Genomic DNA, 23,052 nt, shown 5'->3' on the forward strand with positions numbered 1-23,052 from the left:
TGCCCCGCTGCTGGTGATGCTAAGTTTAAACACTTGGTTAAACTGATATCTGTCAGATCTCTGCATTGTAAGAGCACATGTTTGTCTTTCTAATTAGTCAAGAATAAATGATGTGATTCTCCTAGACTGTGTGAATGTGCTCCCCCAACATCTTTCACACAGTGGTTTTAGCACTCATCAATGGTCTTTGCCTGATTCACTATTACATTTAAGGTTGCAAAATGGTGATTTTTCTACTTCTGCCATTCCTTCTACATTTATTAACTGGCATTTTTCCATAAAGAATAGCTCACTTTCTTTTATCCTTCTTTGTCTCTCTCATGTCTTTCCTGCATGCCCCTATAACTCTTTCATGGAGCCACCCTGTCTTCAAGGGAAGCATGGGAAATATCTGGCCAAGGAGGATGAGATTTCCATGACTGGACTGGACCTTCCATAGAACGGGGCACTTTGTTGTCCAAAACAAAATGGGATTCAGTTTACGAATGAGAAAGAGGGAATTGCTATTGGCTAGACAGCTATCCATGTCTCCCATGATAAGAAGGACAGAAAAATATGAACATGTAGATAAATACTTTGTTATGCAATGTAATACAATTGAGTTTTATTTTTATTTTTATATATTTTTTGAGACGGAGTCTCGCTCTGTCACCAGGCTGGAGTACAGTGGTGCGATCTTGGCTCACTGTAGCCTCCGCCCCCTGGATTCAAATAATTCCCCTGCCTCAGCCTCCCAAGTTTCTAGGATTACAGGCTCATGCCACCACGCCCGGCTAATTTTTTTTTTTTTTTTTTTTTTAGGTGGAGTCTCACTCTGTCGCCCAGGCTGGAGTGCAGTGCAACCTCCACCTCCCGGGTTCATGCCATTCTCCTGCCTCAACTTCCTGAGTAGCTGGGACTACAGGCACCCACCACCACGCCTGGCTAATTTTTTATATTTAGTAGAGACGGGGTTTCACCATGTTAGCCAGGATGGTCTCGATCTCCTGACCTCATGGTCCACCCGCCTTGGCCTCCCAAAGTGCTGGGATTACAGGCGTGAGCCACCATACCCAGCCTTTTAATTTTGTATTTTTAGTAGAGATGGGGTTTCACCATGTTGGCCAGGATGGTCTCGACCTCTTGACCTCGTGATCTGCTCGCCTCAGCCTCCCAAAGTGCTGGGATTACAGGCATGAGCCACCATGCCCGGCCACAATTGAGTTATTTATAAAATATTATGGGACACAGACTACACACATTCACAAAACCCCGTTAGACATCACCACCACCACCACTACCACCACAGGAATGCAGTTCAGCATTAGTGTTCATCAAAAGATGATTGGTTAAATAAACTGTCATACCTCCATACTCTGCAGCCAAGAAAAACGTCCCTCTATTTTTATTTTCCAAGGAAAGGTGGTCACAACGTATTATTGGACCAAAATTTCGGTTATAAGACAGTATGTTTAAAGTGGTACAATTATTTACTTATCCCCATTTTATAGACGTGGAAGCTGAGGTTCAGGACAGAACCTTGGAGGGCAACCACATACGTCAGGGAGGACAGAATATTCTGTAAGGGGAGGAGTGACCAGAAGGGAAGGAGGAGAGTCCATACATGCAGACACACTGACCATAAAACCAAGGGGACAAAGGACAGTAGGGAAGCAGCAAGCAGCAGTGTGGTGGCCAGACTCCAAAACATGGGGCAGAGACAGGTAGGCGACTTGGTAGAGGGCAGTCTCAACAAGGCCAAAGTAGGAAGGCAGAGCCTGGGACGTGAAGGGGAAGATGTATGTCCCCGTGGATGGGTGGGATTCCTAGGAAGCAGAAGGAATAAAATTCTGCATCAAAAAGGCAAGATCAGATGGTAGGTAACAGGGGCTATTTAAACATAAGGTAGAAGGCTGGGCACAGTGGCTCACACCTGTAATCCCAGCACTTTGGGAGGCCAAGGCGGGTGGATCATTTGAGGTCAGGAGTTTGAGACCAGCCGGGCCAACATGGTGAAACCCCATCTCTACTAAAAATAGAAAAAATAGCTGGGTGGTAGTGGCACACACCTGTAATCCCAGCTACTCAGGATGCTGAGGCAGGAGAATCACTTGAGCCTGGGAGGCAGAAGTTGTGGTGAACCAGGAGCACGCCAGTGCACTCCAGTCTGGGTGACAGAGTGAGACCCTGTCTCTAAATAATAAATAAATAAGGTCTTTTTACTTACTGGTTCTGTGACCATGGACTATTAAACTATTTTTGCCTTTTTAAGGCCACAGGTAGGTCTGGCTATGGGGCTAAGTTCTAGCCATGGAATAAAAATGGAAGGGTTATTTGCACACAGCTCACTGATCCTCAGTTGTTTTGTTGCACTTCAGTCATTTGATGGTATTTCCTACTTTGTAGGGTTGTATTGATCAAATAAATTAAGGTCTGTAAAGACTTTTCTGAGAACTAGGCCCATAGGTAGGTAATTGTATCAGTTATAATTAGGTTTGGCTTAGAGTGACAGAAAAACTCAAACAGTGGCTAAAATTTATTACAATTTCTTTTCTCTCATTTACAAGCTCTCCAGTAGCTATGAAAGTTCATAGTTACAGGGTCTCAAGATCTTTTATCATATTGCTCCACTAGCTTCAGCCCATGATTTAGCTTCATGGTAAGAAATGGCTGCTCAAGTTCCAGCCACCAGGTCCACATTTCATCCAATTCAAAGGAAGATGAGTCCAAAGAAATGCATTTCTGGCCGGACGCGGTGGCTCACGTCTGTAATCCCAGCACTTTGGGAGGCCAAGGCGGGTGGATCACAAAGGCCAGGAGATCGAGACCATCCTGACTAACACAGTGAAACCCTGTCTCTACTAAAAATACAAAAAATTAGCCGGGTGTGGTGGCGGGCGCCTGAAGTCCCAGCTACTCTGGAGGCTGAGGCAGGAGAATGGCGTGAACTGGGGAGGTGGAGCTTGCAGTGAGCCGAGATCGCACCACTGCACTCCAGCCTGGGCGACAGAGCAAGACTCCGTCTCAAAAAAAAAAAAAGAAGAAATGCATTTCTTCTGGAAGTTGCAAATAACCCTTCCATTCCATGGCCAGAACGTTTTAAAGTTCAGAACTAGTTTAAAATTAACATTAAATTCATATAGAATATCCAGGATTAAGTTTATAGCTTGTATATTTCAGAAATAAAGGATATCCTTGTTTAATAAATAAATTCTTATTAGGTGAATTATCATAGTAAAGATTTTTTTTTGTCAAGAGGAAGTTTGTAACTGTGTGTTAGCAGTTGCATTGCTAAATACATCCACTTTTTGTTGTTTAAGATATTGTTGCTGGGCACGGTGGTTCATGCCTGTAATCCCAGCACTTGGGGAGGCCGAGGTGGGCAGATCACGAGGTCAGGAGATCGAGACCATCCTGGCTAACACTGTGAAACCCTGTCTCTACTAAAAATACAAAAAATTAGCCAGGCATGGTGGCATGCACCTGTAATTCCAGCTACTCGGGAGGCTGAGGTAGGAGAATCGCTTGAACCCAGGAGGCGGAGGTTGCAGTGAGCCAAGATCGTGCCACTGCACTCCAGCCTGGGTGACAGAGTGAGACTCCATCTCAAAAAAAAAAAAAAAAACGGTATTGTTGAGAAGCTAATCATGCCTTATATTAATAAAGTGATTCTCAAAGTTTTGTCTACAGATAAAAGCGGTGCCTTTAAACACAACTGTGCTGCTAGACATCAGGGCAGGGTTGCTCTTAAGGAAGTAGGATAGGGACTGAGCAGCTCCTTCTAAGGAGCTGGCAGCGTTCTCTTTCTCGATCCAAGTGCTGGTTACATGGGCGTGCTCAGTATATGAAAATTTCTTGAGCTGCACACTTAGAATCTGTACACTCCTAGTTTCTGTGTTATACTTCAATACATGGTTCGTAAATGGTCACGTGGATCTATCAGTTTACAGGACATACAGAACATTGAGGACACGTTAATCACTCCAGCCTTTTTCCATATGTCTCTGTGTTTTCCCCCCAGGGAAATGAAGAATATTGATCAAAAAGCAGCAGATAAAAAAAAGGCAAACCACATGTTCATCCCACCTTCAGCTGTCAATGAGGAATCACCTGACAAGAAAACTAAGGGAAGTCTCCAAAGAGAAATTGACTTTCTTTTAAGGTTTATTCGAACAAAAACCATGGGAAATGTAGAAGTGTGAACAGTGTAAGAATAATAATTATTTTATTTTATTTTATTTTATTGAGACAGAGTCTCACTCTCTCCTCAAGGCTGAGTGCAGTGGTGCCATCATAGCTCACTGCAGCCTCCACCTCCTGGGCTCAAGCAATCATTCCACTTCCGCCTCCTAAGTAGCTGGGACCACAAGTGTGTGCCACCATGCCCAGCTCATTTTTTATTTTTGTAGAGATGGGGGTATCACTATGTTGTCCAGGCTGGAAAATTCTTAAAACATAGGAAAGAGCATATAAAAGTTCACTTATGGCCAGGCACTGTGGCTCACGCCTGTAATCCCACTACTTTTGGAGGCAAGGTGGGCAGATCATGAGGTCAGGAAATCGAGACCATCCTGGCCAACATGGTGAAACCCCATCTCTACTAAAAATACAAAAATTACACCTTATACAAAAATTAATTCAAGATGGATTAAAGACTTACATGTTAGACCTAAAACCATAAAAACCCTAGAAGAAAACCTAGGCAATACCATTCAGGATATAGGCATGGGCAAGGACGTCATGTCTAAAACACCAAAAGCAATGGCAACAAAAGCCAAAATTGACAAATGGGGTCTAATTAAAGAGCTTCTGCACAGCAGAAGAAACTACCATCAGAGTGAACAGGCAGCCTACAAAATGGGAGAAAATTTTCGCAACCTACTCATCTGACAAAGGGCTAATATCCAGAATCTACAGTGAACTCAAGCAAATTTACAAGAAAAAAACAAACAACCCCATCAAAAAGTGGGCGAAGGATATGAACAGACACTTCTCAAAAGAAGACATTTATGCAGCCAAAAAACACATGAAAAAATGCTCATCATCACTGGCCATCAGAGAAATGCAAATCAAAACCACAATGAGATACCATCTCACACCAGTTAGAATGGCGATCATTAAAAAGTCAGGAAACAACAGGTGCTGGAGAGGATGTGGAGAAATAGGAACACTTTTACACTGTTAGTGGGACTGTAAACTAGTTCAACCATTGTGGAAGTCAGTGTGGCGATTCCTCAGGGATCTAGAACTAGAAATACCATTTGACCCAGCCATCCCATTACTGGGTATATACCCAAAGGATTATAAATCATGCTGCTATAAAGACACATGCACACGTATGTTTATTGCGGCACTATTCACAATAGCAAAGAGTTGGAACCAACCCAAATGTCCAACAATGATAGACTGGATTAAGAAAATGTGACACATATACACCATGGAATACTATGCAGCCATAAAAAATGATGAGTTCACGTCCTTTGTAGGGTCATGGATGAAACTGGAAACCATCATTCTCAGCAAACTATCGCAAGGACAAGAAACCAAACACCGCATGTTCTCACTCATAGGTGGGAATTGAACAATGAGAACACATGGACACAGGAAGGGGAACATCACACTCCGGGGACTGTTGTGGGGTGGGGGGAGTGGGGAGGGATAGCATTAGGAGATATACCTAATGCTAAATGACGAGTTAATGGGTGCAGCACACCGACATGGCACATGTATACATATGTAACAAACCTGCACATTGTGCGCATGTACCCTAAAACTTAAAGTATAATAATAATAAAATTTAAAAAAAAATTAGCTGGGCATGGCAGTACGTGCCTGTAATCCCAGCTACTCGGGAGGCTGAGACAGGAGAATCGCTTGAACCCGGAAGCTGGAGGTTGCAGTGAGCCGAGATCACGCCATTGCACTCCATCCTGGAGACAGAACGAGACTCCATCTCAAAAAAAAGTTCACTTTTATGTATTACTGACACCACTCTCATTTTAGTTTTAGTGTTATTATTGGTAGTAGTAAGGGCTACTAATGATTTTGTACTTCCTCTGCACCAAGCATTGGCCTATGTACTTTATGAACTGTATGAGACAGAGCTCCTTGGTTGCACGTGCCAGGAAGCCAGCTCAAACTAGCTTAAATGGAAGGAGAATGTAGCAGCTTAAATAACTGGGAAGGCCATGACAGGCCATCTGCCGGCATATTAGACCTGACAGCTTGATATTTTCAGGCTCTGTCTCTCTCTGTCTCCTGATCCTCTTCCCTTCTGTGGGCTGACTTCTTTTTCAAGCTGCCTCTGCCTCAGGGCCATGGACAGCCCAAGTCTGTCTCCTTATAGTCCTGACCTAAAAAGCCATGTCCACTTTGCTGGAGCACATCTTCTAGCAGTTCCCAAAACAAAAGTATATGGGAAATTATTTGAGTCTTTGCATATCCAAAACACCTTTTTTTTTTTGAGATGAAGTCTCCTTCTGTCACCCAGGCTGGAGTGCAGTGGCACGATCTTGGCTCACTGCAACTTCCTCCTCCTGGGTCCAAGCAGTTCTCCTGCCTCAGCCTCCCTGAGTAGCTGGGACTACAGGCACGTGCCACCCTGCCCAGCTAATTTTTTTCGTGTTTTTTTTTTTTTTAGCAGGGATGAGGTTTCACCATGTTGGCCAGGCTAGTCTGAAACTCTTGACCTCAGGTGATCCACCTGCCTCGGTCTCCCAAAGCGCTGGGATTACAGGTGTGAGCCACCATGCCCGGCCCTTTGTTCTATTTTTAAAATAATTATTTAGGCCGGGCGTGGTGGCTCACGCTTGTAATCCCAGCACTTTGGGAGGCTGAGGTGGGCAGATCCCGAGGTCAGGAGATCGAGACCACAGTGAAACCCCGTCTCTACTAAAAATACAAAAAATTAGCCAGGCGTGGTGGCAGGCACCTGTAGTCCCAGCTACTCGGAGAGGCTGAGGCAGGAGAATGGCGTGAACCCGGGAGGCGGAGCTTGCAGTGAGCCGAGATGGCGCCACTGCGTTCCAGCCTGGGCGACAGAGCGAGACTCTGTCTCAATAAAATAAAATAAAATAATTATTTAAGAGATGAGATCTTGCTGTGTTGCCCGAGCTGGTCTCGAACTCCTGAGCTCAAGCGATCCTCTCGCCTTGGCCTCCCAAAGTGCTGCGATTACAGACATGAAAAAATGTCTTTGTTCTTGATTGATATTTGGCAAATGTTTTGCTGGAAATAAAATTCTAAGTTAAAAGTCAATATTCTACAGAATTTTGGAAAATTTTTCCTGCCTCCTACTTTTACTGTTGAGAAGTCTCATGCTATTCTGATTCCTATGGCTTTGTGGGTCACTGTTTTCCCAGCTGTGGGAAGTTTTAGGATATTGTCTTCATTCTTAGTATCCTGAAGTTTCACGATGATATACCTTGGTATGAGTCCTTTTCTTAATATTCGTCACTGAGATCGGGAGTGCTCTCAGTCCAGAGGGTAGAGTCCTTCAATTCTGAGAATTTTGCTTCTATTATTTCTTTGAAAATTCCCTTCATTTTCTTTGCTGTTTCTGGAACTATGATAGTCAATTGTCAGACCTCCTGGACTGATCCTCTAATTTTCTTATCTTTGTTTATTTGCCTCTTGGCATCTGTATATATATTTCTTTTCTTTTTCAAACAACATAAATGTATTTTCTCACAGTTCTGGAGGCCAAAGTCCAGGTGTCAGCAGGGCCATGCCTCCTCTGCAGGGTTCAGGGTAGTCTTCCTTTGCTTCTCCCTAGCTTCGTGCAGTTGCCAGCAGTCTGTGGCTGTCCTTGGCTTGTAGAGGCCTCACTCCAATCTCTGCCTCTATCATCACCTGGCCTTCCTCATGTCTGTCTGCACCTATTCTTCTAAAGACAGCAGTCATATTGGATAAAGGCCCACCCTAATGTCTTCATTGAACTTGATTACATCTGCAAAGACTGTTTCCAAAAAAGGTCTTATTCATGGGTACAGGGGTTTACAACCTTAATACGTCTTTTGGGGAATATGATTAAACCTATAACAGCTTTCTTCTTTTTTTCTTTTTTCTTTTTTTTTTGAGATGGAGTCTTGCTCTGTCGCCCAGGCTGGAGTGCAGTGGTGCGATCTCGGCTCACTGCAACCTCCGCCTGCCAGCTTCATGCCATTCTCCCACCTCAGCTTCCCACATAGCTGGGACTACAGGTGCCTGCTACCATACCCACCTTTTTTTTTGTATTTTTAGTAGAGACAGGGTTTCACTGTGTTAGCCAGGATGGTCTCGAACTCCTGACCTCGTGATCTGCCCATCTTGGCCTCCCAAAGTTCTAGGATTACAGGCGTGAGCCACTGCGCCCAGCCTTTTTTTTTTTCTTTTTTTTTTAGACAGAGTCACTGTGTTACCCAGGCTGGAGTGCAGTGGTTCAATCTCAGCTCTCTGCGACCTTCACTTCCCGGGTTCAAATGAGTCTCCTGCCTCAGCCTCCTGAGTAGCTGGGACTACAGGTGTGCACCACCATGCCTGGCTAATTTTTGCATTTTTAGCAGAGACAGGGTTTCACCATGTTGGCCAGGCTGGTCTCGAACTCCTGACCTCAGGTGATCCACCCACCTCGGCCTCCCAAAGTCCTGGGATTACAGGCATGAGCCACCGTGCCTGGCTAAAATTTCTTTGTAGAGACAGGGTCTTGCTGTGTTGGCATTTTCGACATATAGAATCATGCTGTCTGTAAATAAAGATAGTTTTACTTCTTCATTTCCAATTTGGATGCCTTTCATTTCTTGCCTAATTATCTGTCTAGAGCTTCTGATACAAAGTGGAATACCAGCCGTGAAAGGAGGCATTTTGTCCTGTCCCTGGTCCTAGGGAAAGGCTTTCAGTCTTTAACCATTGAGTGTGCTGTTATCTGTGGCTTTATCATAAATGTCTATAATCATGCTGGAGTAATTCCATTCTATTCCTATTTTTCTGAGTGTTTATTATCATGAAATGCTGTTGGTTCTTGTCAAATGCTTTCTCTGCATCATTTGAGATAATTATGTGGGGTTTTCCCTTCATTCCTTTATTGTGCTCTATGCACTGATCGATTTATGTTTCACTGAGGGGAACTACCCTCAGATTCCTGAGATAAATCCCACTTGGTCCTGGTGTATAATCCTTTTAATATTTTAGTATTTGTTGAAGACCTCTGCATTTGTATTCTTAAGGAAGAGTGGTCTATAATTTTCTTTTCTTGTCATTTCTTTGTCTAGTTCTGGTATCAGCATAATGCTGGCCCCATAAAATGAGCTATGAAATGCTATTACCTCTTCTATTTTTTGGAAGAGCTTGAGAAGAATTGGTGTTAATTCTTCCTTAACGGTTTGGTAGAATTCACAAATGAAGCCCTGTAGTCTTTCATTTTTCTTTGTTCAAAGGGAGATTTTTGATTATTGATTCAATCGTTTTATTTGTTGTAAGTCTATGCAGAATTTTTATTTTTTTCTTGAGTCAGTTTTGGTAATTTGTGTATTTCTAGTTTTCCATTTCATGTAGGTATATAATTTATTGGCATTTGTATTCTCTTACAAGTTTTATTTCTGTAAGGTCGGTAATCATGTTCTGACTTTCATCTATGTGTGTCCTTTTCTTGGTAGTCATTCAAACTCACAGTTTGTTAATTTTGTTGATAACTAACATTTTTTTTCTTTCAATTGACTTTCTATTTTTTCTATTCTCTATTTCATGTCCTCTGCTCTAATCTTAATCTCCTTCCTTCTACCAGCTTCAGATTTAGTTTGTGCTTCTTTTGCTAGGCCCACAAGTCATAAAGTGAAGTTATTGATTTGAGATGTTTCTTGTTTTTAAAACATAGGCATTTATAACTATAAATTTCCCTCTTAGCACTGCTTTTGCTGCACTCCATAAGTTTTATTGTGTTATGTTTTTGTTTTTATTTCAAAATATCTTTTAGTATATCTTGTGATTTCTCCTTCAAGTTGTAGCATGTTCTTTCCAAATATGGACAGTGAACCTAAATAGAAGAAGTGTAGGCCAGGCACAGTGGCTCACGCCTGTAATTCCAGCACTTTGGGAGGCCAAGGCGGGTGGATCATGAGGTCAGGAGATTGAGACTATCTTGGTCAACATAGTGAAACCCCGTCTCTACTAAAAAAAAAAATACAAAAAAAAAAAAATTAGCTGGGCGTGGTGGTGCATGCCTATAATCCCAGCTACTTGAGAAGCTGAGGCAGGAAAATCACTTGAACCCGGGAGTCAGAGGTTGCAGTGAGCCGAGATCGCACCACTGCACTCCAGCCTGGCGACAGAGCGATATTCCATCCCCCCACAAAAAAGAAGAAGGAAGGAAGGAAGGAAGGGAGGGAGGGAGGGAGGAGGGAGGAGGAAGGAAGGAAGGAAGGAAGGAAGGAAGGAAGGAAGGAAGGAAGGAAGGAAGGGCGGGCTTTCGTGAAATATTAAAGGAAGTCCTTTAGGCTTGTGAGACTAGTCTCCATCCCATAGCCCAGCAAATAATATTCTGAAGATTCACATCTGGAGGTGTGAAGCAGATAGGAAAGATTCACATCTGGAGGTGTGAAGCAGATAGACAGAAAGCACAATCCAGGTTTTCAGCGTCACCAGAGGGATGTCACCTCCAATGGAGTAGTACCTGCCTGCTGCCTAGAGGTTTTTGGGGCCCAGTTCAGATCCCACGCAGCAGTGTTCCTGTCAGTACTGGTGAAAGATGAAGGATGGAGGCACTGGGGATGTGGAAGCCGTGGATGCCGGCTGTCCTGCTCGACCACTTTCTCTGGAGGCAGGAGCACGCCCTCGATATTCCATGCACACAAGGATCACCACTGGCCACGCCACTGCTCACATGCAAAGTCTTTGAAGAAATTACATTTTTTAAGTTAATTTTTGTTTTTGTTTGTTTGTTTCCCCCACAGGAGGGGAAAGGAGGACAGGGAAAGAGAAGAGAAACAGAAGTTGAACATTTCTTTCCACTCACTTCCAAGCCCTGAGGAGCTCCACAACCTAGAACCAGGAAGCGCCTACAGAATCCGTGATATTTCTGCTACGAGGTGGAGTGGAACAACAAGAAAATAAGAAAATTGTGGCCAAAGACAGAAATAGGAATCACGATTTCTCCATAGGGGAAAGATTCCGTTGTAGTTTTTCCTAGGCTGAGTGAAAAGCAGGAGTAGAGAGTTGGTGCTTGGGTCACTACATTTATTCATAAATTTACTCTTTCAGTATTTTATTACTTACATGTTGGTAAGTATGTTACAAATATGACCTCATACAAAGGTTAAACTTTCATACCAGCTATATGAAGTAGGGATTATCCACTGCATTTTACACAGCAGCAAGCCCAGGTTTAGAAAGATTTCCGAAGCTCTCTGCTATAGACACTGGGTAATTAACAGTAGATAAGACACAGTCCCTGTTCTCAAGGAAGTCACCATCTGGTAGAGGGAAGACAGATGTATCAACACATTAAATGCTCTAAGTATTGGACAGAGGAAAAAGAGGAAAGTGTGAGGGAAAAGGAAAAGGGGCCTAGAGGAGTGCAATTTTTTGTAACAAGCTTTGTAGAACTATTAATTTGATAATTTGATAGGCGCTTCTATTGTGCTGCCTCTGAGCCTTTGCCCCCTGCTCCTCTAACCACTGGGCTTGCCAGCCTATTTCCAATATGCCCCCTTTCTGCCTGGCAAACATCTTATCTTTTCTAAACTCAGCCCAGGGACATGACATCTGTAATGTGTTTCTGTGTGACTCCCAGGCTTCTGCCTTCTTAACCTCTCACCTTCCAGCTCATTTGAGTGAATCTTTGTCCAAGAATTGAGAGAAACTTTATAGGTAAAGCATGCACATGTTGTCTGATTTAATCTAAAATAGAAACAAGAAAACAAAAAATAATACTGCAACTAGGGACATATTTAGTCACTCCCAGTTCATGAGACAAGGAATATTAAAGTTCATTCCTACCATAGCCAAAGTCAGGATTTAAATGTAAATTAATTTTTTTAATTAAAAAATTTTAAATTAGGCCAGGCGCAGTGGCTCACGCCTGTAATCCCAGCACTTTGGGAGGCTGAAGTGGGCAGATCATGAGGTCAGGAGTTTGAGACCATCCTGGCCAACACGGTGAAACCCCATCTCTACTAAAAATACAAAAATTAGCTGGATGTTGTGGCGGGCACCTGTAATTCCAGCTACTGGGGAGGCTGAGGCAAGAGAATCGTTTGAACCCAGGTGGCAGAGGTTACAGTGAGCCAAGACCATGCCATTGCACTCCAGCCTGGGCAACAAGAGCGAAACTCTGTCTCAAAAAAAAATTTTTTTTAATTAATTTTAACTAACTTAAATTAAATTTTTTAGAGGCAGAATCTCAGTCTGTTGTCCAGGCTAGAATGCAGTGGCACAGTCATAGCTCTCTGCAACCTCAAATTCCTGGGCTGAAGCGATCCTCCCACCTCAGCCTCCCAAGTAGCTAGGACTACAGGTGTGCCACCATGTCTGGCTAATTTTTAAAGAAATTTTTTTGTAGAGATGGGATCTCACTGTGTTGCCCAGGCTGGTCTCGAACTCCTGGCTTCAAGTAATCCTCCTGCCTTGTCCTTCCAAAGCACTGGGATTCTAAGTGTGAGCCACCGCGCCTGGCCTGGAGTATCTAATATTGTATAACATAATAATAGTAATCATAGGCGATGTCATTTATTGAGCACTTACTATGTGCTGAGTGCACTGCTAAGTCTGGTTTAGACATTATCTCAGTTAACCTTCCTGGAAGTCCCCCAAGATGGATATTGTTACCTCCATTTTCTCCTAGGAAGAAACTGGGGCTTGGTGGGGATGATTAGGTATTTGCTAGATGTCTATTCTGTACCATCCCTGCACTAGGCTCTGTGAATACAGAGATAAATAAAGACACAGTCCCTGACCTTATGGGGCTCACAATCTGGAAAAAAGAAGGATGTGTAAACCAATAAATGTATTAATGCTCCAATAGAGAGCTGCGTGGAATCAGAAAAACCAAGGCAGGCGAAGCCAGTGTGCCAGCAGCCCTTTGGGACAGAAGATATTTCACTGAGGGGCACAGGCACAGGGGTTGGTTTGCCAGAGGACCAGCAGCTGGGCTGAGGGGCATAGGTTTTAACATTTGAGCTTCAAGCCACAAGGCAGTGATCTGGTCTGTGCTAGAACAGTTCACCTGTCACAGCCAAGAGGAAGGAAATGGTGCAGATGGCTGTTTGCCCAAACCAAGGAGTAGATAAGCAGATCTTGGGACATGTAGCTCATCCCTCAGATACACATCTTTACTTGAATCCTGAGTAGAACTCTAGGTGACCCCCTTGGAGGCTATTACTCATGTAAAAGGGGATGAAGGAAAGGTAAGAGGGAAGGAGCTCAGGCTTTGGCATGAGAAAATTTGGGCCTTTGAATCCCTACCTTGCTTAACCATATGGATGTGTGACTCAGCATAGTAGCTGTGCATCTTGACCTTTCTGAATGTGCTTTCTTGACTGCAGAAAGGGAATGCCTACCTAGGAGGGTTGTTGTGAGGATTAGATGAGATAATTTGTGCAAAGTTCTTGGCATGGTACTTTTCACTTTGTAATTGCCACAAGCTGTTACTGTTGTTATTGTTGTTATAAAGTGTACCCTTCTTGGCCGGGTGCGGTGGCTCATGCCTGTAATCCCAGCACTTTGGGAGGCCGAGGTGGGTGGATCGCCTGAGGTCAGGAGTTTGAGACCAGCCTGGCCAACATGGAGAAACTCCATCTCTACTAAAAATACAAAATTTAGCCAGGCGTAGTGGCAGGTGCCTATAATCCCAGCTACTCAGGAGGCTGAGGCAGGAGAATCACTTGAACCCGGGAGGTGGAGGATGCAGTGAGCTGAGATTGCACCATTGCACTCCAGCCTGGGTAACAAGAGTGAAACTCCATCTCAAAAAAAAAAAAAAAAAAAAAAAAAATATATATATATATATATATATATATATAGTCTTCTGAAACCAGAACGTGTGAGCACCTGCCGAGTACAAGGCACCATGTGGGGCAGATAAGCAGAACACTCTCTCGCCTTCCCTTTACTACCCCAGCCACTGTCAACTCTTCATTTGCAGTTTCACTAGGAACCACACTTTCCTATTTCTGGATCTTTTGTCTGTTGCTGCTTCTGGACCTGAAAATGCCTTCTCCTCCCTCGTCCTTGTTAACTGCCAACATCACTAATTCCTGCTCTTCCTCCAGGACCCCGCTTAGATGTCCTCCATCTTGGGAGCCTTCCCTAATATACCAGGAGCAAGGTAGGCACAAATGCTCCACTGCATTATGCTCCAACAGCATTCTGTGCCATCCCATTATGGCAGCAGTTACCATAGTGGATTGGAATTGCCTGTTTACCTATCCACCGCTACTATTAGCCCCCGTACAGCAAGAAGGTCTCCTTATTTTCTAAGCCCAGGACAAACCGCATTTCTGTCTCTCAGGACGATTTGTTGCACAGTCCAAGATCATCCCTGCATGGACCCTTTCCAGAAATTACTGAGGACTCAGAGCTGTAGGCCTCTCAGGATGTTAAATATGAAAAAACCTGTCTCTGCTCTTTGTAAACATTAGAAGGGAAAATTATGGGGAAGAATTATTTGCCCTTTATAAGGGAAGGGGGGTAGAGCATCAAAGGGAACTAACATTTAAAAAGCATTTGCTGTAACATGGGATAAAGCAAATTGTATGATATTCTAATTCTGTCATTCCCAGTGTTGCTGAAAACCCATATTCTCAGCATGGAAGAAGATAAATTCAGATGTTAAACTAGAAGAGATGAAGTTAAAATCCTATAGTCCTGATTTTGAATTGCTTGTGAATTGATGATGAAATGTATGTTTTAGAACACACAGTTGCCTGAAGAACAGGAGGGATAGCTAGAGAGGGGATAGAAGGGAAGCTGGAAGGGGTTACAAAGAGGCCCAAATCAACTTTTGGGGGTGACAGATATGTCTACTGTCTTGATTGTGGTGGAAGGCTCATGGGTGTATACACACCTAAACACACTTTAAATGTGTGCAGTTTCTTATATGTCAATTATACCTCAATAAAGCTTTGTTAAAAAACGAACAGGCCAGGCACGGTGGCTCACACCTGTAATCCCAGCACTTTGGGAGGCCAAGGCAAGAGGATTGCTTGAGGCCAGGAGTTTGAGACCAAACAGGGCAACATAGTGAGACCTTGCCTCTACAAAAACATAAAAAATTAGTCGGATGTGGTAGTGCACACCTATAGTCCCAGCTACTAGGGAGGCTGAGGTGGGAGGATCGCTTGAGCCTGGGAGCTTAAGGCTGCCATGAACTATGATTGCACTACTGGACTCAGCCTGGGTGACAGAGCAAGACCATGTCTGGAAAAAAAAAAAAAAAAAAAAGCCTGAGCCAGGTGTGGTGGCTCACGCCTGTAATCCCAGCACTTTGGGAGGCCAAGGCGGTGGATTGCCTGAGACCAGTAGTTTGAGACCAGCCTCACCAACATGGCGAAATCCTGTCTCTACCCAAAGTGCAAAATTAGCCAGGTGTGGTGGCAGCTGCCTGTAGTCCCAGCTACTTGCAAGGCTGAGGCAGGAGAATCACTTGAACCCAGGAAGCGGAGGTTACAGTGAGCCAAGATCATGCCACTGCACTCCAGCCTGGACAACACAGCGAGACTCTGTCTCAAAAATATATATATATTTCCTAAAATTCTGTCAATTGAAATGACCTAGAAATAAAGACTGACCCGGCAGCAGTGACCCAGACTATGGTCTTGAAATACTATTTACCCTAAAAGGATCTAGGGATCCTTGAAGAAATGATCAGTTCCAGGTCTAGGGCAGGAAAATCATGAGACCTGAAACATCTTGTCACTTGACACCAAGGAAGCTATCAAAGACAAGGATCCTGTCAGAAAGATTTGGGAGCAAACTTAGAGACAATCCCATTAGCTAAACGAGAGGACCATTTGGGCATTAATAATAATTGCCGTATTTGAAGCACGTCAAACATGTTCTCACCTGTAAGTTCATATTGTGACTTTAAAAAAGCGGATTGGTGGCTGGGCGCCGTGGCTCACGCCTGTAATCCCAGCACTTTGGGAGGCCGAGGTGGGCAGATCACTTGAGTTCAGGAGTTTGAGACCAGCCTGGCCAACATGGCAAAATCCCGTCTCTACTAAAAATACAAAAATTAGCCAGGCGTGGTGGTGCATGCCTGGAATCCTAGCTATTTGGGAGGCTGCGACACGAGAATCACTTGAACTTGGGAGGTGAAGGTTACAGTGAGCTGAGATTGCACCACTGCACTCCAGCCTAGGTGATGGAGTGAGACTGTCTCAAAAAAAAAGAAAAAAGAAAGGAAAGGGGAAAGGAAGAAACTAATTGCATACTAGGGAACTACCTCATTATTTTGAAAACTGGTAAGTAAATGAAGAAGCATTTATCATGCCATTCCCATATGAACTGTATTACCAGGTAACCAAATAGTAGCGGAAGAGAAACTTGTCTTTAGAAACAATCCACCTAATAAATTCAGAAATAATGATAGACTTAAAATATCATCGTTTTGAAACCCCTAATGAATTAATGGATCTAGGTTGATTATCCATGGCTGCTTACATCACAAAAGACAAACAGCTATTGAATGCCTTCTGATATTAGACCATAAGACCACCTATCAAATAGTCGTACAAATAAGTAAACCTGAATGTGATCTGAACTCTAGATCCAACCACCTTAACAGGAAATACAGAGAGGATGGGGACAGCATGGTAAATGGTAAATGACACCTAGGGGATGCAATCAGCAAAATCCAGGCTATGGAAACCTCCAGGGCAAATGACTTCATGTTTTTCAACACATAAGTTTCAAGGGAAAAAGAGAGAGGGAATATATAGATTAAAAGAGACTTAAAAGAAGACATCCGTTGCCGAGCACGGTGGCCTATGCCTGTAATCCCAGCACTTTGGGAGGCCAAGGTGGAAGAATCCCTAGAGCCCAGGAGGTGAGACCAAACTGGGTAACATAGTGAGACCTCGTCTCTACAAAAATAAAAAGTAAAAATTAGCAGAGCAAGGTGGCATACGCCTGTAGTCCTAGCTACTTGGGAGGCTGAGGTGGGAGAATTGCTTGAGCCTGGGAGTTGGAGGGTGCAGTGAGCTATAATCGTGCCACTGCACACTCCAGCCTAGGTGACAGAATGAGACCACATCTCTTAAAAAAAAAAAAAAAGACATCAATCAATTACAACATGTGGACATTGTTTGGATCCCACCGAAACAAACTTAAAATGTGGCATTTATGAGACAAATGGATATCTGAATCCTAAATATTTTATATATAAAATTATTCTAGGTGTGATAATAGCATTATGGTTATATTTTTAAAGGGTTATTACATTTTAGAGATATATACTGAAATATTCACGGATGGAATTATAAGATTTATGGAATTTGTACTCAGATAATACGGGAGAGAGAAAGTGGATGAGGTATAGGTGAAACAAGATTGACCATGTGTTGAAAATTGTTGAAGATGGGTGATGGGAATATTATACTGTTTTACTTTTGTGTATATTTGATATTATCCATAATTTTTTAAAGGCATCTACCATGGACACTTCTAAGCATATTTTACACACTGTTTTATTGTGTCTCACTAAAGCCCTTTGAATGAGGTACAATTTCCCCCATTTTCAAATTGAGGCTCTTGTTTAAAGCACCATTACTCCTGGCTTGGGACTTCTATCGTACAATATTCTCCTAGCATTCTCTTTGCCCTTTCTCTTGCCCCTCCAATCAGTTCTCCACACAGGAGCCCACATACTTCATGTGTATTAACCCATTTAATTCTCACAACTCAGCACCGGTATTATTCTTGGTTTTCAGATGACAAAACTCAGGCACAGAGAGGTTAAATAATTTTCCCAAGACCACACAGCTAGTGAATGGCTGAAGTGTGCTGTATGTCTGGCTTAGTTGCTGCTCCTATGTGTACTTATGACAGGAAAATAAAGTCAAGATATGAATATACAAGCCTGCCATATAGTGGTTTAGCATGTCAGTTAAGAGCATGGACACTGGAGCCAGACTCTGAGCCTTGGGCAAGTTACTTAACCTCCTGGTGCCCCAGTTCCATCATGTAAATAGGGGTGATAATTGTTGTGCCTCATGGTGTCTGTGAGGAGTGGATGCATAAATCTGTGGGAGGCACTTAGAACAGTGCCTGACACATGGTAAGTGCAGCATGTACTGGCTATCATGATCATTATTGGGTGTTCAACAAATACTCGTTCCTTTTGGCCTCTCTCCTTTAATTTTGAAATTAAAATCCTCCAGCAGAACCACTTGCAGTTCCCCCAAATAAGCCTCTGTGTTCCTTCTGCCTTTCCCGCCCTGCCCGATTGACAAATCCTCACTGATCCAGCCCCAAACTAAGGGCCACCATCCCCGCAAACCCAGAGAGAGCCTCTACTTGGTTCCCAGCTGCATGTCTAATTCCTCTTATCCTGCTTTGTGTGGTGATTATCTCTTTCTGCATTGTCTTCTCTACTAGACTCGTGGCTTCTTGAGGGCAGGTACCTACCTGTCTTTATATCCAGCAGAGACGTGGAACTGAGCAGTGTTGAATAAATGCTGGTAAAATAAACTGTCATAGCAAGCCTCTCTTGGACAGCTATGTGCAGAAGTTAAAAAGTTTTTCAAATTTGGACTGAAAAAATGAGAAAGCCCAAAATGACTATTAAATATACATGTATGTGTATACATACACACAATCATGTGCCACGTAACGATGTATCAGTCAGCAGCTGACTGAATATATGACAGTGGTCCCATAAGATTATAATGGAGCTAAAAAATTCCTATCACCTAGCGACTCTTAGCCTTCGTAATGTCATAGCATAACGCATTAGCCACGTGTTTGTGGTGATGTTGGTGTGAACAAACATACTGTGTTGCCTGCCAGTCATATAAAATATAATACACAATACTGGTGTAATGGTAATAAATGACTGTTACTGGTTTATGTTTTATTTATTTCATTATTTAATTTTCAGTGTTCTTTAGGTATGGTTTATGTATTTACTCTTATAGTTTTTATCATTATTTTGTGGTGTACTCCTACTTATTTAAAAAAAATGTTAACTGTAAAACAGCCTCAGGTAGGTCCTTCAGGAGGTATTCCAGAAGAGGCCATTGTTATCATAGGTGATGACTGCTGCATGCATGTAATTGCCGCAGAGACCTTCCAGTGGGACAAAGATGTGGAGGTGGAAGACAGTGATATTAATGATCCTGACCCTGTGTAGGCCTAGGCTACTGTGTGTGTTTGCGTCTTCATCTTCAACCAAATACATTTTAGGTAAAAAAAAAAAAAAAAAAAAAAAAAAAAAAAAAAATTGGCCGGGCACGGTGGCTCACATCTATAATCCCAGCACTTTGGGAGGCCGAGGCAGGTGGATCACTTGAGGTCAGAAGTTCGAGACCAGCCTGGCCAACATGGTGAAACCCTGTCTCTACTAAAAATACAAAAATTAGCTGGATGTGGTGGCACGTGCCTGTAATCCCAGCTACTCAGGAGGCTGAGGCAGGAGAATCACTTGAACCAGGGAGTCAGAGGTTGCAGTGAGCTGAGATCATGCCACTGCACTCTAGGCTGGTGACAGAGTAGACTCTGTCTCAAAAAAAAAAAAAAAAAAAGTAGATATGCAAAAATATATACAACTGTTGTCTTTTATTTTTGCTAATCAATGCTTTGAATAAAGATGGGAACTTTGCTTTGTTTTTTTATTTTTTGGTTCATAATCCTACAGATTTTTTTTTCTTTCCAGTAAATCTATAGTAAACCCCTTTAGGTTAATGCAAATCCACACACTGCAGAATTAGTATCTTTCAGAATATTCCCTCTGCTGAGGCAAGAAACACAATATTTGAAATGTCTATATAAACTAGAAGTGTAAGAAAAATAAGCATGACAAGATTGATGGAACTAGAATACTGAGAAAAAAAGAGAAAGTTTGGCGAATGTAAGAGGTGTTTTACTAGTCATTCATTCTACAAATAAGTATTGAGCTCCAGCTAAATGCACTCTCAAGTTAGTACTTGTTCCCTCTTATTATCTGACTAACGAATTACTCAAGGGTGTCAGCCTCTAAATGCCATGTTCCCCACTTACCCACAAACTGAATAAGATGTCCCTCCCATGTGTTCCTATGGCACCCCGTATTCCTTCTTGTAACTGGAGGTGAATAATGTAAGGCCCTAGGTTAAAATTTTAATCAACTCTTTACAAACAGCAGTCATTTTAAACCTTTATGTAGTCAGGGGAAGAGCCACTAAGAGGTACAGGTCTCAGCAATAGGCTACAAGTACCTTATTCTTAAAGGGGAATTATTTGAAAATGGAGATAAAGAAATGGAACACTGCTGGACGCAGTGGCTCACGCCTGTAAGCCCAGCACTCTGGGAGGCTGAGACGGGAGGATCACTTGAGCCCAGAAGTTTGAGACTAGGGCAACATGGTGAAACCACATCTCTACAAAAAAATACCAAAAAATTAGCTGGGTGTGGTGGCTTGTGCCTGTAGTGCCAGCTACTCAGGAGGCTGAGGTGGGAGGATCGCTTGAGCCCAGGAGATTGAGGCTGCTGTTAGCCAAGATCTTACTTACCACTGTACTCTAGCCTGGGTGACAGAGGGAGACCCTGACTCAAAAACAAAAAGCAAAACAAAACAAATATGTTTAAGGGGAATTCTACCCCGTGAAATTTGTTACGTGATGAGCCTTCATTCTTTAGTTCTCTACTAAAGCATTTCTCAAATTCAAGCTCTTGAAATTTCAAGAATATGTATCAGCAAGCATCACTTCGTAGAAGCCCAACTATATGCGCTGGAATCCTGTGCCTCTATTTGGTTATAAGGTGACTGTCCACGGAGGGGCAGTAAAGTGTAATAGTTTAAAATTCAGGTCTTAACTATAATCCCACTGCCTATTTTTTTATTTCTTAAAATATAAAAAGACATAAAAGTTTAAAATTGTATAGAGAAATTGTGGGCTTCCTGAAGAATGTGAAAAATTAGGCAAGCTATATTATCCAGTTAATAATTGACACAAAAGCTCTGGTTTGCCATGTTCTATATTGTGGATAGGAAAGTACCATTTTGCCATGCAGGATATATTTTTTTTAAATATAAGCATACTTAACCAATCTTTCATGGCTTCTGAGTTTTGTAGCATGCTTAAAAAGATGTTCCTTATTACAAAGTAATTTTAAATGTCCCATATTTTCTTCTGGTACTTTTATTATTTTACTGTTCAGATTTAATTTTTTGATCTGTCTGGAATTTATTTTGGTATAATGTGTAAAGTGTGGTTCCAATTTTATTTTTCTTCCAGATGGTTACCTAGTTGTTCTAACACTATTCACTGAATTCATCGTTTCTCCACTGATGCGAAATGCCACCTTCATGATATTCAGAGTTTTTGTATGATACAAAAGACTAATTTTTTTTGGTCCCGATTTGAGTGGAAAGGTCTTCATGTGCACTTTTTAACTATCCCATAGTTTGTTGTTGTTTTAAATATTTTAAAAGTTGTCTCTAACCATCAATATGATACCCAAATAAGATTTTTCTCCTCCCTTCATGAATTTGTCATTACCCAGCTCATTTTAGTTTCTTTAAGTGTACTGCACACAACCTTCAAATATTATGAACATTTCTCTCTCCCAGCTGTCACTACACCAAACTACATATGTTATATTTCCCTAAATCATCTTGCTGTGCTCTTTGCAGCTCTTCTGTAGACTGTTGATGTCTTCACCTAACGAGTTGCTCAAAAGTTCCCATAATTATTTAGGTGAGGCCTCAGAGTGAAAGCCTTTCACCACTATCCAGTTCCTCCCCGAAATGGGCATTCATCTGCATATAACAAGGAGGCTATGTTTGGGGGAAAATGACAGATTTGGAAGTACAATGGCAGTTATTTGTTGGCTCTTGAAACAATCCACCTGTTGGGGGGGGCGTCCTACACAAAATGCCAGCTGCTATTGTGGGAATGTTTTGCTATTTATTCCAGCAAAATGATTCAGACAGAAAAAACAAAAAGGATCGCCCTGTACTAGGTCTTGAACCCAAAGAACTGTTTGCACAGAGATTCATCCAAGATACATCACAGCCTCCACCTCGGCAGCTGCTCTCTCAAATGTTTCCTGACTCTCCCCAAGTCAGTCTCCGCGTGAGGGGAGGAGGAGGACGCTGCCAGCGATGGCGCTGCTGGCACGAAGGCTGGCCTGCGACTTCTATTTAAAAGCTGAACCAAAATATACTTGGCGTCTGTGGTCTATTTAAAACTTCAAGTTAAGACAGAGAAAAAATTACTCTCCATCCTGAATGGGCCTTGGGTGTCTCAATCACAGACAAGAGTGGCAAATGGTGAGAGTCAGAAAGTGGGAGATTAGGAACGCTGAGGGAGCACGGCCAAACTCTGAAGCCAGCATGAAAACCTGGAGGTGAAAAGAGAAGCCATGGGCAGCGGGGGCGGGGGGAAACGGGCCTGGATTCGACCTTCTAACCCAAGGCTCCATCTGCGACCCTCGCGACCAAGACCTATCGCCAAATTCAGCCACCTCTGCTCGTCGCCCCTCCTCCGACTCAAGGCTTCCTCCTGAGAATCCTCGCCTCAGGGTCTTCTCCCGGACTTTAGCGAGGTGCTCAGCTCGAGGGACGTCCCAGTCCAACGGTCTCCCTTCAAGGCCCCGCTCCTCAGCGCGCTCCCTCCACAGCGCCCCTCCCTCTGTTACCCCAGCTCGCCACCAGCTGGAGGTTCCCCTTCTTTTCCCGCCCCTCAGCCCTCGCCCCGCCCCCTCGCCCCGCCCCTCGCCCTGCGCCCCCTCCAGGCCACGCCCTCTGGTCCCCCAACTGTGAGCCCGCTCGTCCCCCCCCTTCGGTCTTCTCCCTGCCCCCATTGCTCCCCGCCCCGCGTCGCCCACTGTGGGCCTGTTCGCTCGCCGCCCTTCCACCCTCACCCTGGGCCCCGCCCCGGCCCCTTGGTCCTCGCCTCGCC

The 23,052-nt window shown here is 43.3% G+C and overlaps 1 protein-coding gene across 2 annotated transcripts in view; it reads left to right on the forward strand.

The window, feature by feature from the left end:
* FAM227A (family with sequence similarity 227 member A) overlaps positions 1–10,979 on the forward strand; it is a 63,806-nt gene extending 52,827 nt beyond the window's left edge. For both annotated transcript variants that reach the window (XM_003264754.4, XM_030815543.1), the window contains 2 exons: positions 4,001–4,104; positions 10,903–10,979. In XM_003264754.4, coding sequence (XP_003264802.2) covers positions 4,001–4,104; positions 10,903–10,979 — 181 coding nt within the window. The remainder of the gene's footprint in view (positions 1–4,000; positions 4,105–10,902) is intronic.
* The last annotated feature ends 12,073 nt before the right edge of the window (positions 10,980–23,052 follow it).

Source organism: Nomascus leucogenys, chromosome 7b, assembly GCF_006542625.1.
Source record: "Nomascus leucogenys isolate Asia chromosome 7b, Asia_NLE_v1, whole genome shotgun sequence".
NCBI classification, from domain to species: domain Eukaryota; kingdom Metazoa; phylum Chordata; class Mammalia; order Primates; family Hylobatidae; genus Nomascus; species Nomascus leucogenys.